Genomic DNA, 15972 nt, shown 5'->3' on the forward strand with positions numbered 1-15972 from the left:
GCATTCAAGCCATACAAAAATGAAGTTGAAACCCAACTTAACAAGAAAATTAAAATGATAAGAAGTGATAGGGGTGGTGAATACGAATCTCCTTTTAAAAAAATATGTTTAAAATATGGAATTATTCATCAAACAATGACCCCTTACATGATCCAATCCAATGGGATTGCGAAAAGAAAGAATCGTTCATTAAAGGAGATGATAAACACTATGTTGGTAAGTTCTAGTTGGCCACAGAACTTATGGGGGGAATCCATTTTCACGGCTAGCCAAATACGTAACCGAGTACCACATAGCAAAACACAATCCATTTCATGTGAAAAGTGGAAAGGAAAAATCCCAACTTGAATTTTTTTAAAGTATGGGGGTGTTTGGTAAAAATGTAAGTTCCTAAACCCAAAAGGGTAAAGATAGAAATGAAAACCATTGATTGTATTTTCATAGGATATGCAACCAATAGTAAATCATATTGATTTCTGGTTCATAAATCAGAAAATCCTGACATTCATAATAATACGGTTATAGAATCAGATAATGTTGAATTCGTTGAAAATAGATATTCGTATAAAATAGAATGTGCGTCAATTGGTGAATGATCTAAATGACCTCGAGAAGGAACAAAAGATAGTACATTTAATGAGGAGGATCCAAAATGTAGTAAAGGTCAAAGAATGTATACTTTATTTGGATCAGATTTTGTGACTTTCTTATTGGAAAATGAGTCTCGAATATTTAAAGAAGCTATGTCTTCTTCGGAATTATTATTTTGGAAAGAGGTGGTCAATTGTGATAGAATCCATACTAAAAATCATACTTGAGTATTGGTTGATCTACCTCCCGGTAACAAACCGTTATGTTCTAAATGGATTTTTAAGAGAAATTGAAAGATGATGGCACTATTGACAAGTATAAGGCAAGATTTGTTATAAAAGGGTATAGACAATGAGAAAGCCTTAATGTTTTTGACACATACTCACTTATTACAAGAATTACATTCATACGGACGTTAGTAGCATTAGTTGCATTGTATGGTCTTGAAATCCGTCAAATGGACATTAAGGCGGCCTTCTTAAATGAAGATTTGGAGGAAGAAATTTACATGGAACAACCTAAAAGGTTTGCAGTTTCGGGCAAAGAAAAGAAGGTATGGAAACTTGTTAAGTCGCTTTACAGAGTAAAACAAGCAACCAAATAATGGCATGCAAAATTTGACCACATAATATTGTCAAATGGTTTTATAATTAATGAATGTGATAAATGTGTATACATTAAAAAGGCTCCAAATCACATAGTCATCGTTTGATTATATGTGGATGATATGTTGATAACGAGTAATGACATTGCCAACATAAATGCGACTAAGCGTATGCTAACTAACAAGTTTGATATGAAAGAATTGGGAGTGCCGATTTAATCTTTAGTATTAAGATCCATAGGACTCCTCAAGGTTTGGCATTGTAACAATCTCATTACATTAAAACAGTACTTGAAATGTTCACGCACTTAGGTTTTAAAGCTACAAATACTCCAATTGACGTGAATCTTACGCTTGAAAGGGCAAAGGTCAAAGCATATCACAATTGGATTATGCTCATGTGTTAGGATATTTAATGCATATCATGAATTGTACAAGATCAGATATAGCTTGTGCTATAAGTAAATTGAGTCAATACACGAGTAATCCGGGTCAATCTAATTGGATGGCATTGAAATGAGTTTTGGGGTATTTAAAACATACCTAAGACTTTGCTTTGCACTACATTAAATATCCTGCGATGATTGAGGGATACTTTGATGCAAATTGGATCACCGGTTCAACTGATTCTAAGTCCACAAGTGGATATGTATTCACTATCGGTGGAGGAGTGTTATCTTGAAAGTTATCGAAAAGAACTTGTATTGCATGCTCTACAATGGAGGCTGAGTTCATAACCTTAAATAAAGCCGGCGAAGAATCTAAATGGCTCCGAAATTTCTTGAAAGACATTCCATTTGGCCCAAACCATTAGCATCAATATGTATATATTGCGATAGTCAAGCAGCAATCGGAATGGCTGAGAGAGTTATGTATAACGAAAAATCTCATCATATACGATGAAGACATAAAACCGTTAGGAAATTACTCTCTAGAGGAATTATCACAATTGACTATGTGAAGTCAAGTGATAACATATCGGATCCACTTACAAAAGGCCTAACTAGAGAGGTAGTTGAAAGATCATCGAGGGAAATGGGACTATGACCGAGGACAAGTCATTGTGGCGGTAACTCTGCCTAGAAGACCGGAGATCCCAAGTTCTAGGTTCAAAGAGATCAAACAAAGTCATTAATAACAATTCAACATTGTTAGCTAAAATTTTGGTCCATTCTCGTAATGATATAATATTCAGTACCAAGGATAAAGAATTAAGGTTTTTAATGATTTTTAAATTTGATACGGGATATATCAAATAGTATATCTATGGGATGACACGTTTAGGAATCATCTATGTAAGTGTGAAGTGTTAGCCGCTTCAAGGAGAATTCTTTAAGGCCAGTTCTCTACGCACTTATGAAATCAGACGGTGTTTATGGATGACACGAACACAATAGTGAGACCCAAATACGGTTAAGGGTTGATTATGTAACTTATGGTTGTCTAGGTATACACCAAAGTTCAACGGTTCAAAGATATTAAATCTACCGATTGACCGAGTATATCCGACATAAGTTCACTACGAAAGCTCAAAGGAAAACTTACTTATCCAGATGCGATTAATCCTTGCTTGCGAATCACACAATTTTTCATGCATATTTCCGTTGTATAACCACTCCCCATTCATGTGGAGGATTGTTGGTTTTTTAGTTCAAAAATTGAGGTGAATAGGAAATGGAGGGGAAAATGAAATTGTGATTGTCCTTCATTTACAATGGAACATTATCCCATATTGAAGGAGGAAAGCTCATTTGTTGGGTGTATATATAGTTGCATTTCTTCTTACTCTTTACAAGTTAGAAAGCATCGCACCGTTTTCGTCGCTCGCCCGGCTCGGCTTCGACTTCGGATTCAGATTTGGATTTGGATTTAGCCAAATGATTTGATTGATGGATTAATTTTTTGGACTAAATTTATTTGTTAAATAGTCAAATTAAATTAATATTGTTAATCTAAATCAACTATTTCTATAACGGCAATTTGATTTTCCTCTGTTTTGATTTTTCCGTTTTATTTTGCGTAAATAGCCATTTACGTAATAGTCGTTTTATGCGAAATGTCATCTTGAAGAGTTGCACCTCTTTGTTTGAACACAACCTGTTGGCTATAAATACTAGGTCATTCCTTTAGATTCTCCTTACAAAAATTCTGAAATCTCTTCTTCCTTGCTGCATTGTTTTATTGCAAAAACAAATAAAGTAAGTGTGATTGCTGCCGCCATTTATGTTCGCTGAAACACTGGGGTTTGATGTACCACTACATGAGTGTGTAATCCGTTCTATCTTGGGAAGAAATAATCCAAAACATCGGGTATTAGGAGGGGATTAAGTTCCTTAATTAAGGAAATACTGTGAATTCAGTTGGCTCGGATTAATTTTTGCTTCTTCTACATTTTTATTTTTTACGTTATTTTTCTATCCAGAATTATTTTACGAATACAAATTACTAAAAGTCAAAAATATCGAAACAAACAAGATTGTTATAGAGAAATTTGGTTATTATAACACTCCAAGTTAATAACAACCTTGCTTGTTGTAATATTTTTTTGGCTGTATTAGGTTATGCAAGAAGCGATGTATTAGTCCTTTCATCATTATTTAAGCATCCCATAACATTCATTAATAATCATCGTATAACAATGTCTCCATTATTAACCACTGTATAAATAATCCCAACATTATAATCATAATAAAACATGGAACCAATCATGAGATAAACGATGTTACTGTTTGGCCGGCCAAAAAGAGAAACAATAATAATAATAATAATAATAATAATAATAATAATAATAATAATAATAATAATAATAATAATAATAATAATAATAATCTAACAGAAGATATCCAAACATAAAATACCCAAAAGTAAATTAAGACTGACATTCCATCTATCCTATGGCAGTTCTGCAGAAGCTCAGTTCCTTTAATCACTTCTCCAGACAACAACATCAAAAACTATCTCAATTCAAGAATCCCAAATTATGTTGTCCTATAAAGCACAGAATCCATCATCCTTCATTTCAAGTCTCATCTTCACTTAACACTAATTACTCAAACTACCATGATTATGCTCAAAAATTGGTTCAAGAATTTGACCCCAAAATCCCTATTGAAGAAGCTGTGACCCCACCTAGTTCTTGGTACACTGACCCTTCTTTTTATAATCAAGAACTCAATCAAGTTTTCTTCAAAGGATGGCAAGCTGTTGGTATAACATCTTTGCACCTTTTTTGTCTATCTATACTACTATATGCTTCTTTAAATAATAAAAAAAAAAAAAAGATCATATTTGAATTTTTGCTTAAAAATTACTACTACTAATATTTTGGATTGTGTTTGTTCTTTCTCTGGATTTTCCTGGTTCCTTTGTTTAATTTTGTTTTTGGTCTGATTCAATTTGGAAATTTAGTAGCTTGTCATTGGAATATTAGATTTATTAGCAGTATTTTTTAGACTTTATCGGGGAGAGAGTAGTTACACCAGTTAAAAGGGCAGCCCAGTGCACAAAACATCTCGTGTTTATGCAGGTTCGTGGAAGGGTCGCACTGCTGATTCCACGGCTTGAACCTGTGACCTACACAGAGATAACTTTACCGTTGCTCTTAAGTTCTCCTAAATCTTTGCAATTGTTTTTTTTCTTTTTGATATTAATCTTTGCCTTTATTAGCTCTATGCCTGAAGCATGGATGTTTAGAGCTTTCCTTCTTCATTTGTAATTACGCATATCTTTACGTATACTCTTATTGCTCAACATAGTGAATTAATACAAATACACTCTTATCACTAAACTGCAGTGAACTAATACACATTGTCAAACTTATAACTTAATTGTGGTAAATTAGTATGGTTTGGTGTAAACTTAGGGGAGCGCTTAAGTTTTTACACACACACACACACACACACTCCCTTTCAAATTCCAACTGTATTAGTAAACATAGCTCTTGTGGATCTCCTGCATATAGGCGGCAGTGGACAATATTTTAGTGGAACTTTGTTGAAGTAATTTGCCAATAGTGCTAGGGGAGCTTTTTTGAGGCACAATTAGTATTGATAAAGTTTAGTTTGCAAAGCTCAATTTGAGCTCAACTTGCCTAATTTGCTATTGCGTAGACGCATTGGTAAGAACCTAGTTATGGGGTACAAAACTATGGTAATTGTATTGACTACAGGACAAGTAAAACGAGAGTGTAATGCAGGTTCTTGTTTATTTATCTAGTAGTAGTATTGATTTTACCAATTCTTGGTAAGAGAGTATTAAGTGATCCGCTTTCTGAATGTGAATTTGCTGCAATTCTTTTGCGATTTTCAGGGTACACCGAACAGATCAAAGAGCCAAGCCAATATTTCACCGGAAGGTACTGTTATGCCGTAAATTTCATTATACTATGCCATCGGTATTTGTTAGTTGCAACTGATTCATATCAAAAGCTTTCGCTTAAATGCAAGCGAAAGGAATAACGAGCTTTCGGTCTGGTTAATCTTGAGATGTACCTGTCTATTTTATTCAAGTAGCTAATAGTTAAAATACAGATTGGGCAATGTCGAGTATGTTGTATGTCGAGATGATGGTGGAAAAATACATGCTTTTCATAACGTGTGCCGGCATCACGCCTCTCTTCTTGCCTCGGGAAGTGGGAAAAGATCTTGCTTTGTTTGCCCATACCATGTGAGTTTTTAATTGCTTTGAGCTGATTTCAGTTTTCTTTTCTCAGTACATAATGCGATTTGAAGTCTTACTTCACCATCAGTTTTCTCTTGGTCTTATCATTAATTGTTCTTTCAGTAAATGTGATTACATGTTGGGTTATTGCTGCACCTGGCTGCCCTTTATGTTTTTGCCTCTTGTCAATTTAGTATGTCTTCTTGCTTCCTTTATGTACTTAGCTATTAGCTTCTTAACATGCATCCCAGAGATATTATTATCTTAATATTTGTTCGGTATAGCATATGATACAACTTTAGACATAGTGGAGGAAATACCATCAAATATAATTTTATTTTACCGCTCTTCCTTTTGCAGGGGTGGACATATGGATTGGACGGAACGCTTCTTAAGGCAACTAGAATAACTGGAATCAAGAACTTCAAAGTGAACGTATTAAACATATATTGAATAACCACATTGTCATTTAATGGTCAATACTTAAATGTGGGGGTGATTTGGTCTGTTATGTTTTTCTATATGAAGGATAGGAGATGGGACTAGTTCCAATGAAAGTAGCTGTATGGGGGCCGTTCATACTTCTCAATTTTGAAAATGGAGTTTTGTATGAACAAGAATCTGATTTTGACTTGGTTGGAAACGAATGGCTGGGTACTTCATCCCAAATCTTGGCGGATGGTGGAGTCGATTCTTCATTAAGTTTTTTATGTAGACGCGAATACACCATTGAGTGTAACTGGAAGGTCAGTTCTAACGTTACGGTTAGATCTGTTCATTGGTCCAAAATAAATCGGTCCTTTTCTAATTACCAGTGTGTTCTGTTGTAGGTGTTCTGTGACAACTACTTGGATGGCGGTTATCATGTACCATATGCTCATAAAAGTCTTGCTTCTGGTCTGACGCTTGACTCGTATTCTACCACGGTATGCTCAACACCATTTTCTAACTTTGAGTTGTATTCATTCTTAATTTTCCTCTGAATCCAATTTCCACAAGAGCTACTGTTTAAGTGGATGTCTGTTGTTGTTGCATGCAACTATTAATAATGAAGCAGATACTTGAGAAAGTGAGCATCCAACGATGTGAAACTGGTAGTGCAGAAAAGGACCAAGAATTTGATCGACTTGGATCAAAAGCTTTATATGCATTTGTGTATCCAAACTTCATGATCAACAGGTTGGTGCTTCATATATAGATAAACCGGCTGGTTTCGCTTCAGCTTTTTCATGACTGGTAATTCTTGTAAAACTAATCTGTGGAGCACATAGGTATGGTCCTTGGATGGACACGAATCTCGTACTGCCTCAAGGACCACGGAAATGTCTAGTGATATTTGACTACTTTCTTGATGCATCTCTCAAGGTAAATGTAAATTCATTCTATGTAACGTGTGTTTAATTTCTATATGCATCTCTCGCACCGCTCTTCCTCAGTTCTTTCCTAAGTACTCTGGAGGCACTGAATTGTTTAACTTCCTCGGTTAATTTTCACACTGGTGGTGATAAAATTGTTGTGCTCAACAAGATAAGATCGTGAAATTACTAAGTTGAATTTAGACGTTAGGAGAGAAAAAGCTATCTATCAAGGAGATGATCAGGAAGACATTTCCTGTTATGCATTCCTTCTGGGATCAAAACTTGACATCTGGTACTAGACTGATTTAGTGTATGGTGTCTAGGTTTTGGTTTGGCACCAATTTCTTTTAGGAGGCCTAAGTGTTATAATTTCTAATTTGGTGGATCTTAGACTGCATTTTTACGGATTTTTGTTCGTTTATGTCTAGCTATGCCTTTATTAGGCGTGAAGGGGGGAAGGGGGGGAGTAAAGTTGTTGCCATGTGATCAGGAGGTCACGGGTTCGAGCCATGGAAACAGTTTCTTGTAGAAATGCAAGGTAAGGCTGCATACAATAGACTCTTGTGGTCCGACCCTTCTCCGGACCCTGCGCATAGCGGGAGCTTAATGCATCGGGCTACCCTTTTTATGCCTTTATTAAGCCTGAAGATCCTCCACTACTGAAATGCCATTTTCTCTTCATGGAAGATCTTTTTGGGTACCCGGGGGGGTGGGGGGTGTGGAGCCAGGGAAAGGAGTGTCGGCTGCTCAGAGGTTAGTATGAAGTGGATTTTGCAATTGTAAGGAGAAGCCAAGATCGTCTGTTGGTGGCGTGGTATTTGAACCAAAAAGAAACACATCTCTAGCATATCCAGTTAAGTTCAAAGCTTGAAGTGAATCCTTATGGAGACTTCCTATATAGTTATATTCTAATATTTATCTTCATTGTGTTCCATATGTTACTGGTGTACGGCGTACTTTTACGTGATAGAAAAGGAAAGGAATCATAATTCAAAGTTATGGTGTGTCCAAGTCTTTGTTTTCTTACTTAAAGATCAAATTACTACTTCCAGCAATTGATTCTTTATTTGTTCACAGGGTGACGAGAGTTTTATCGCACAGAGTCTCCAAGATAGTGAGACAGTGCAGGTATAGTAAAAACATGTAAAATATTCCGATCAGCTTTGTTACTGGCATGTCAATGCATATATGCGACTATATGTATCCGATCGTACACAGTCACAAGTGTTGGTTCTAATTTTGCTGTCTACAATTTGCAGATGGAGGATATAAAATTATGTGAAGCTGTACAACGAGGCCTCGAATCACCCGCGTACAACTCTGGCCGGTATGCACCACAAGTCGAGAAAGCTATGCATCATTTTCACTGTCTTCTATATGAAAATCTTTGTAATTGATGTATTTTCAGTGGTAGCAACAACGATCTGTACCAGAAAATTATCTTAACTGTTCCTAGCCCTTTGCACCGTTCGTTGTACCATGTATGGCTTTAATATTGTTCTAAATCACAAGGTATAACGGATCTTATTTGAATTTAGTTACGACGGACTTCCCCTATGTATTCACAAGTACCACTAGGTTTGGTAGACAACAAAAGATTTTAAATGCCACCTAGAAATACACAAAATTGGGCTTACTGTTTCGTTGTTTCCATAAATAATGTTAAATGATTTTTTGAGGCGCCTTTGCTCCTAACCCTATTCGGAGCAAAGGTTATCTTACCAAGTCTCAGAATTCCATAAAGGTTATCACTAAAATACGACGGACTTCCCCTATGTATACACAAATAAGATGATATTTCCTGTCGTGTTAGGCCTACTGTCTATAGGAAAATCTCAATTTTTTGTTCAAGTTGCAAATTCGAGAGTAGGGGCGTCAATAGTTCTGTTCGGTTGCTTATTTTATAAAATTTGTACCATACCTATTTTTCGGTTATTCTATTATGTATAACCAAAATTAGACTTTTCGAAACCAACTCAATCATATCGGTTTCTCTTCGATATGAGTACGGTTCGATTAATTTTCGGTATTTTTTAAAATGTCATGTAAAAGTCTATAGTAAAAGTAAAATGCAATAAAATACGTAATTTTATACGACTTAACAAAATTCTCTAAATATTTTTACTGTTTAAAGGGTGATGAATTAAAAAAAATGAAAGACGGCCAACGTATAGATCAATCAACTATTCTGCAGCAGCATAAAAGAAATCAAGCAAAGATAAAGAAAATATAATCACAGGAGTGAACAGATATTAACCAAGCTGGGACTCAACATAAACTCTATAGAAGATTAAATATCCAAAAGGATAAATCTAAATCATACGAAAGAAACATATTCAATACTTTGTAGTTTACTTCTCATAATCACCAGAATAGTAGAATACCTTGTGGCTTGCTAGTGATTATGGTGGAAATAATTTTGGTTTCAATAGAAGTAGCATAATACATTTGGGAATTAGAATTTTTAGTTTTAATTACTTGTTGAATTGTAATTGTTTTCATAATTCCAAAATTTAAGAAGAAATTTAATGTTTCATTTTGTTTAATTACTACATAATATATTTTCACATATAAATTTATTTGGTACGGTTCGATATTTTTTCATTTTATTTTCATAAAATTAAAAAAACTTAACTGAATTATCGGTACGATTATAAATCTATATAAAAACCTACATTTTTATTAAAAAGAAACCTAAAACTCAATTCAATACGATACGGTTTAGTCGATTTTTAAATATTCATTGACCGAGAATATGAAGAAATGAGGATAAATAGCTATCCTCCGTCAAAGACGATGAAAAAATCACATATGGGTAATGCTATTTTGGGGCCTGTATCCTCGTATTAGTGCTTGCTGATGTGCTTGCTTGTGCTATCTTAAAATTAATGATATGATATAATCAAGTGCAACCTTGAAGATAAATTGGAATACATAGCCAAACGTTGGTGGGTCTATCGTCTAAAGCAAATTGCTATGTAATCAATTCCTCGTATAACAGAATAAACTCATGTTATATGAACAGCAGAAAAGGCTTTTTTTTTAAACCTCCGAGAACATAAGTGGAGTACATACCAGCAAAATTCGAATCTGCTGCAGAGGCGCCTACATCCGAATTTAAAGAGGCAATCAAGAAATATATGTTTATGCTGTTCTACTACATTCACAAAATGACCCAACTAGTAAAATATTAGCGGCAAATTTCTGTACAGTAGCAAAAGAAACGCCACCCTTACAAAACGCAGAGACACTTGTTAGTTAAATTCGTGTATGTATAAATGTCTATGAACACTCCTGTTGATTTCTTCGTCTCGGTAATTTCTTGGAAAAGTAGTCCCCAAATGGCTTCTCAGGGACAGGTATCAACTTCCCAAGAGCAGCAAGGGGCCAGCTGTTGAGTAAAACCAACTTCACTTAGTACCAGAAAAATTACTGGATCAATTAATGACAGTTGATAAGACCAGACTAACCTTATAAGTCCAATGACTATTGAAACAAGCCACAATTGCCAACTCAGTCTCACAGTTGAAACGAATTTTCCAAGAAAGAATATTATGATAACCTAAGGAAAAAAAAAAAGATATTGTTAATATGATAGGTTGATGTTCAACGCCAAATAGAAGGATAGGGATGAGGTATATACCTGAAGCACCAATGTGAAGCCGATGATTGAAATGAACAGACGGTTTTTGTGGACTCCTCTGAATACATTTATCTCATCTGGCTTCCGAGCATTGAATTCATTGAAAACCTGCAGTTTCGAGTCATTAGCAGTGGATTCAGCGATTAAATCTCAGTAGACAGGCAAATATCTAAGCTAATGTGCCTCGTCACAAACAGCAGTATGAAATTTCAGCTTCAGACTTTTTGCCCCTTTTTGCCCCCATCGCCCGAACAAAACCAAAAATAAGGAAAAGGTTAGGAACACGGGGAAATTGAAGGAGCTCAAGAGAAAAAGCTGCCTCATATTTATTTTGAGAATCATTTCCAAAAACACAACCAAAATCCTAAAAGAGAGCAGAGATTACTACCCCTTCCATCCGAATTGGGTTGTCCACCCTTGATCAGGCACGATTAAGGGAAGATTTGAAACTATGAATTGTTTAATATTAGTTGAGAAAACACATGGATGCTTTGACTTTTTTATAGCCAATAACAGAAAAATAACAAGGTGGAGAAGCGAGGCGGCTAAAAATTTTATGGTATTAAACGTATTAGACCTGCTGATTCAAGGAAAGTGGACACTTCTACAATCCAAAAATGTAACTAAGACAATTCCTAGGGGAGAGGACGTGCTTGAGTTCGCACTAGGTACAAACAAGATATCTTTCTTAAGTAAGAAAGGAAAAATATACTATGGGGAGTGCAAAAGCCAATCATAGCATGTTTCTTTATCAGCTATTCTTACCTGACACAGGACAAAAGCATTGAAAATCAAGGTATTCTTCACTTTAACAGCATGCTCCCTCGTCTCATGCTCCAAATGCAGAATTTGTTCACCTCGGAAATTGAGGATTAGGAGAACTGTAACTTGATACAGAGCCTGCAGATGTTCAAGCAGGAGATATCAACCTGAAAACTAATGTAAAATGAATATTTATCACTTTGGAACATCAGCCATCAAATTCTTTTTACCTGTATTAATAGGTTTCTCCACATTATATTGGTGACGAGAGGTTCCCTAAGATAGAATTAAACAAACAATCAATTGATGCTGTGCACGAGAAACATTATAACTACGAGGACATAGGTTAGTAATACATAAAGAAGCTGAAAATAAGCTGATACATTTGGGGAATCATTGGCTAGAGCTGCAACTGAACATATTCCACCACTAAATGTTATTAATACAAGTAGGATGCACATCAGTACCGAAGCATGAAAATGAATGGCAGAAGATATTGAGGCAATATAGAAGTCTCTATAATCTAGTAACATAAGTGGAAAGAGTCAGAAACGTATAGAATCCAGCTTAGAGTATAATCACATTAACGTTAGGAATGTAGTGAGAATGTTCAAACCAACTTAAAAGTATCTCACGGCTTCAAAACAAGTTCACTTCCTACACATTATGCGAAACGACATGAAAGAAAAAAAATCTAACAGATCAATAATATTTCCTTATAAGAAATCAACTGCACAGCCACATGATGGATTAGTTATCTCTAAAAGCCAACCCCATCTGTCAAACTACAAATACGCAGAAATGGTAGTGCAGCCAAGCTAATGTTACTTGACAAAACAAACAATATCTTTGCCATTAAAATGTTGAAACAAGCTTCTTTTTTTCAGATATAGATCTACAAACTAACCTTCGACCAACAGGAGCTCGGCGCATTAGATGATCAGTTGGTGGTTCTGTGGCCAGTGCAAGCGCACCCAAGGTGTCCATAATAAGATTTACCCAAAGTAGCTGCACAGGTGAATGGCAAAACCTAAATGATTAACATCAGAACATAGAGGTCGAACACACAAAGTGTGCATCCGCACCACTGATCAATGATAAGAGAGCAGAGAAACTAAACCTGAACAGCATTCAATGGGACATCACCAGCAGAAACTGCAGCAACAACATTAATTATAAGAGCAGCAACGTTAACAGTTAGCTGAAACTGGATGAATTTCTGGATGTTAGCATATACGGATCTGCCCCATCGGACAACCTGTATTTGATGGGATAAAAAATCAATAGAAATAAGTATTGCCGTGCACTGGTCTGAAAAATTTTAGAACTTCAATCACTGCAACTAGAAAAGATACTAATGGGTTTGCAAAATATATCAGGTAAAATAGATCGACTTCTGAACTGCTGAAGGCAATTTAAACGTGTACAGAAAACTTGTATTCTGAGATAGGAACTTGTTAGCAATAAAGAACTTTTCACAAAGAGCCTATCCCAAGTATTTCAGTCAATCCAGAAGATTCAAAATTCCCAGCAGGAAAGTTCATTCCCCACCATTAAAAAGTAATACTATGCACTTTCTTTTAGGTTCCAAAATATATAAACATGACTGTTGGAATATCTTCAAGGCAATAAAATTAGAAAAATATTGTTCATGTTCCTTAAGTCGAGCATGCAAGACAAGTTTGGCGTTACTAAGATAATAAGAGCCTGAGAACTTCCTGCTAAAGCTGCCAGCATGATAAACTGACCTTCACAACAGAAGCAAAATTGTCATCCAGGATGATGATATCTGAACTTTCTTTGGCAACTTCTGTTCCTTGAATGCCCATAGCAAGACCAATATCGGCCTACAAGGCAGCAGGAAAGCAAATTTTATTAGCAAAATATAGCGGTTCGTTGTGAAGGTAACACCTGCCACCCCATGAAAGAAAAACTGAGAATAAACAAGAAAGTTTAACCAGCAAATAAAAGAGTAGAACGCAAGAGAAAAGACTTCATTTCTCAATGGTTCAGCAAGTAACCATATAGCAACAGAACGAAAATCCTCAGGCAGAAGGGACAGTGAACAGGATAAAACAATTCAACAAGAGAATACATAGCTAACATGCACCTAGCCGACCTCATGCTTTCTATAATCATATCAGATAACTACATTCTTAACCAGCCAAGAAGAGCACCTCATGTAGTGCAGGAGCATCATTAGTGCCATCGCCAGTTACAGCTACAACATGGCCCTTACTCCTTAGTGCTTGAACAAGCAAGAGCTTATCATTAGGAGAAGATCTTCCCATAACCTGGACATGATGTGAATTTAAAAGTGAGGAAAAACCTTGTTGAACGACTAGGAATAGTCTAGTTTCATTCCATACCGATATTTTCTCTGCCACTTCCTTTCTATCTTCCTCCGATAAAGCTCTAAACCTCTTCCCTTCAATCAGGTTTGGTTCAGTTGCATCAGCATCAGACTTAAGAATCCCACATTCCAAAGCTATTGCTTTTGCTGTTTGTAAGTTGTCACCAGTGACCATTCTTACCTGTGAATTTGAGGGACAACAGATTTATGCTTTTACATATATTGAAAGGCAGCCGCGCAGCTAAAATATTTCAAAAAGGATTGGAAGCAACAACTTGTAGAACAGTATATCCTATAGTAGTGGACATCCTACAGTATGAGGGTATAACAAAGCTCCCCATGCTGGGACTTCCTAAGTTCAAATATGAAAGGTATAGGGTACAATATGAACAAAAGAAATCATATAATATTACAGCCTAATACAGTCATAACATGTATTGCACACTACAAAGTTTTTCAGAGATGTATCAACCATTTAAGACTTCACCAAGCACGCAAGAGGAACACAGCTTGTCAAAGAAAACATTCACTAGAACATTCACAGAACAGTCTAGCTGGTCACAAAAGTTGAGAACTTCCACAGATTAACAAGCAGCTGATCTGCCTAATCTGTTTGAGAGTTCCATGAATCTGAAACGATCTCTAAGAAAGTATACCAATTAAGCTCAATTCTTTATTGTTCAGGCATCGTACCGTTCATTCAAAACCACAATTACGATCAAACCAAAAAGAATATTGGTATATGCATTACAAAAGACGAGTATCGCAGACTTCCTACCAAGAACTGCCTATCATCCATGGAGTTTACAACTCTCCACATTGTTTCCTTATGACACCAGAAACCAAGTATTTATTATATTAAGGACACAAGTACCTTCAATTGGATAAACTGTATGAAAACTGACAATCTGACATGCTTGAGCAAAATGCCATCGACAAACACAAACAGGACAATTAATAGAAAATAAAATACAGATATATACAGAAGCAAAGATAGATACTTTATCTTAACTAAGAAATAGGCAAATAGGCTAATTACAATATATATATATATATATATAACTACCATACGAAACCAGAAAGGCAAAAGCACAAACACTGAAACATATGTGTTCATAACTAGAGAGTTAAAAAATCATTCTAGATAAAGTATGTAATCTGAGGTCCAGTAAGCAAAGGCTTTTTCCTTCAAATTTATGGTAACACAGAGATGCGACCATCATTGAGCTAATAACACATGAAAAAACAAATAATAAGAATTAAGGCAGGATTACACTCAATACAACGTTGTGTTTCAAAGAACCAAATGCAAATGCATTGTTCCAAATTACCTTCACTCCAGCATCACTACATAATTGAACTGCATCTCTTACACCTGGGCGGCATGGATCCTATAAGATACATGTGAAGAATTAATTACATGTGATAAGAGCAAATTATACGATACTTATGCATTATATATGCTTAAAATGGAAAGGTATGTAGAGAAAAGAGAAAGTGAAATGAATTGTAACTGCAGAACAGGCTATGAGAGTGCACAGTAAGTTTAAAACTTAGCACCCAGTTCCTTAAGTTATCCAGGGTTAAAGATAGAGTTGAAGCCGGAGTCGACTTATACTTTTTTCAAGGTTGAGCTCAGTCAAAGACTCATTCAAAATTCAAACGGCGAGCTAGCTTTTCTTCCTATTTCTCGTATAATTATACCCCGACCCCACATGTGGGATTACACTGGGTTTGTTGTTGTTTGTTGTTCTTGTTGTTGTTTTTATTGAGAAAGACGTAAGTCATCATTTCTGCAATTAAAAATATTTGAGGAGGAAAGCCTAGTCCTTGGCCAGTGGCCCTAACCATCACTCTTATCTCTCCATCCATTCCAACTTCCTAGCCACCATTGCTACTTCTTCTCCAAGTCGTAGCAACATGTTCACCATTCAACCTCCCCATGGTTTTGGTTCCCCACCAGACTGATTTTGCTTCGCTGCTTAAATCTTTTTCACCCTGT

The 15972-nt window shown here is 35.8% G+C and overlaps 2 protein-coding genes across 7 annotated transcripts in view; one reads left to right on the forward strand and one right to left on the reverse strand.

The window, feature by feature from the left end:
* The first annotated feature begins 4065 nt into the window (after positions 1-4065).
* Positions 4066-8762, forward strand: LOC104210133 (choline monooxygenase, chloroplastic). Of its 2 annotated transcripts, none has more exons than XM_070162930.1 (10): positions 4066-4402; positions 5504-5549; positions 5725-5860; positions 6215-6289; positions 6388-6600; positions 6685-6780; positions 6909-7033; positions 7126-7219; positions 8290-8340; positions 8472-8762. In XM_070162930.1, the coding sequence occupies exons 1-10, from the start codon at positions 4090-4092 to the stop codon at positions 8607-8609; spliced, it is 1287 nt and encodes a 428-aa protein (XP_070019031.1). In that variant the 5' UTR covers positions 4066-4089; the 3' UTR covers positions 8610-8762. The 2 variants fall into 2 exon arrangements, with proteins under 2 accessions (XP_070019031.1, XP_009757252.1); XM_009758950.2 differs by having other exon boundaries at positions 6912-7033.
* Positions 8763-10174: 1412 nt separating this feature from the next.
* LOC104210132 (calcium-transporting ATPase 10, plasma membrane-type) overlaps positions 10175-15972 on the reverse strand; it is a 34285-nt gene continuing 28487 nt past the window's right edge. For all 5 annotated transcript variants that reach the window (XM_009758947.2, XM_009758946.2, XM_009758948.2 and 2 more), the window contains 11 exons: positions 15302-15361; positions 13987-14151; positions 13795-13911; positions 13366-13464; positions 12738-12875; positions 12525-12625; positions 11848-11893; positions 11621-11755; positions 10856-10963; positions 10683-10774; positions 10175-10603 (listed from right to left, as the gene is read on the reverse strand). In XM_009758947.2, the coding sequence (XP_009757249.1) occupies positions 10495-10603; positions 10683-10774; positions 10856-10963; positions 11621-11755; positions 11848-11893; positions 12525-12625; positions 12738-12875; positions 13366-13464; positions 13795-13911; positions 13987-14151; positions 15302-15361 (1170 nt within the window). In that variant the 3' untranslated portion in view covers positions 10175-10494. The remainder of the gene's footprint in view (positions 10604-10682; positions 10775-10855; positions 10964-11620; positions 11756-11847; positions 11894-12524; positions 12626-12737; positions 12876-13365; positions 13465-13794; positions 13912-13986; positions 14152-15301; positions 15362-15972) is intronic.

Source organism: Nicotiana sylvestris, chromosome 11 (assembly GCF_000393655.2).
Source record: "Nicotiana sylvestris chromosome 11, ASM39365v2, whole genome shotgun sequence".
In the NCBI taxonomy this organism is placed as follows: Eukaryota; Viridiplantae; Streptophyta; class Magnoliopsida; order Solanales; family Solanaceae; genus Nicotiana; species Nicotiana sylvestris.

Coding starts and splice junctions, on each gene's coding strand:
- LOC104210133 (XM_070162930.1), top strand. CDS start 4,090: ATGGCAGTTCTGCAGAAGCTCAGTTCCTTTAATCACTTCTCCAGACAA. Junction 6,290..6,387: donor TCAAGAACTTCAAAGTGAAC/GTATTAAACATA, acceptor TATGAAGGATAG/GAGATGGGACTAGTTCCAAT. Junction 7,034..7,125: donor CCAAACTTCATGATCAACAG/GTTGGTGCTTCA, acceptor TGGAGCACATAG/GTATGGTCCTTGGATGGACA.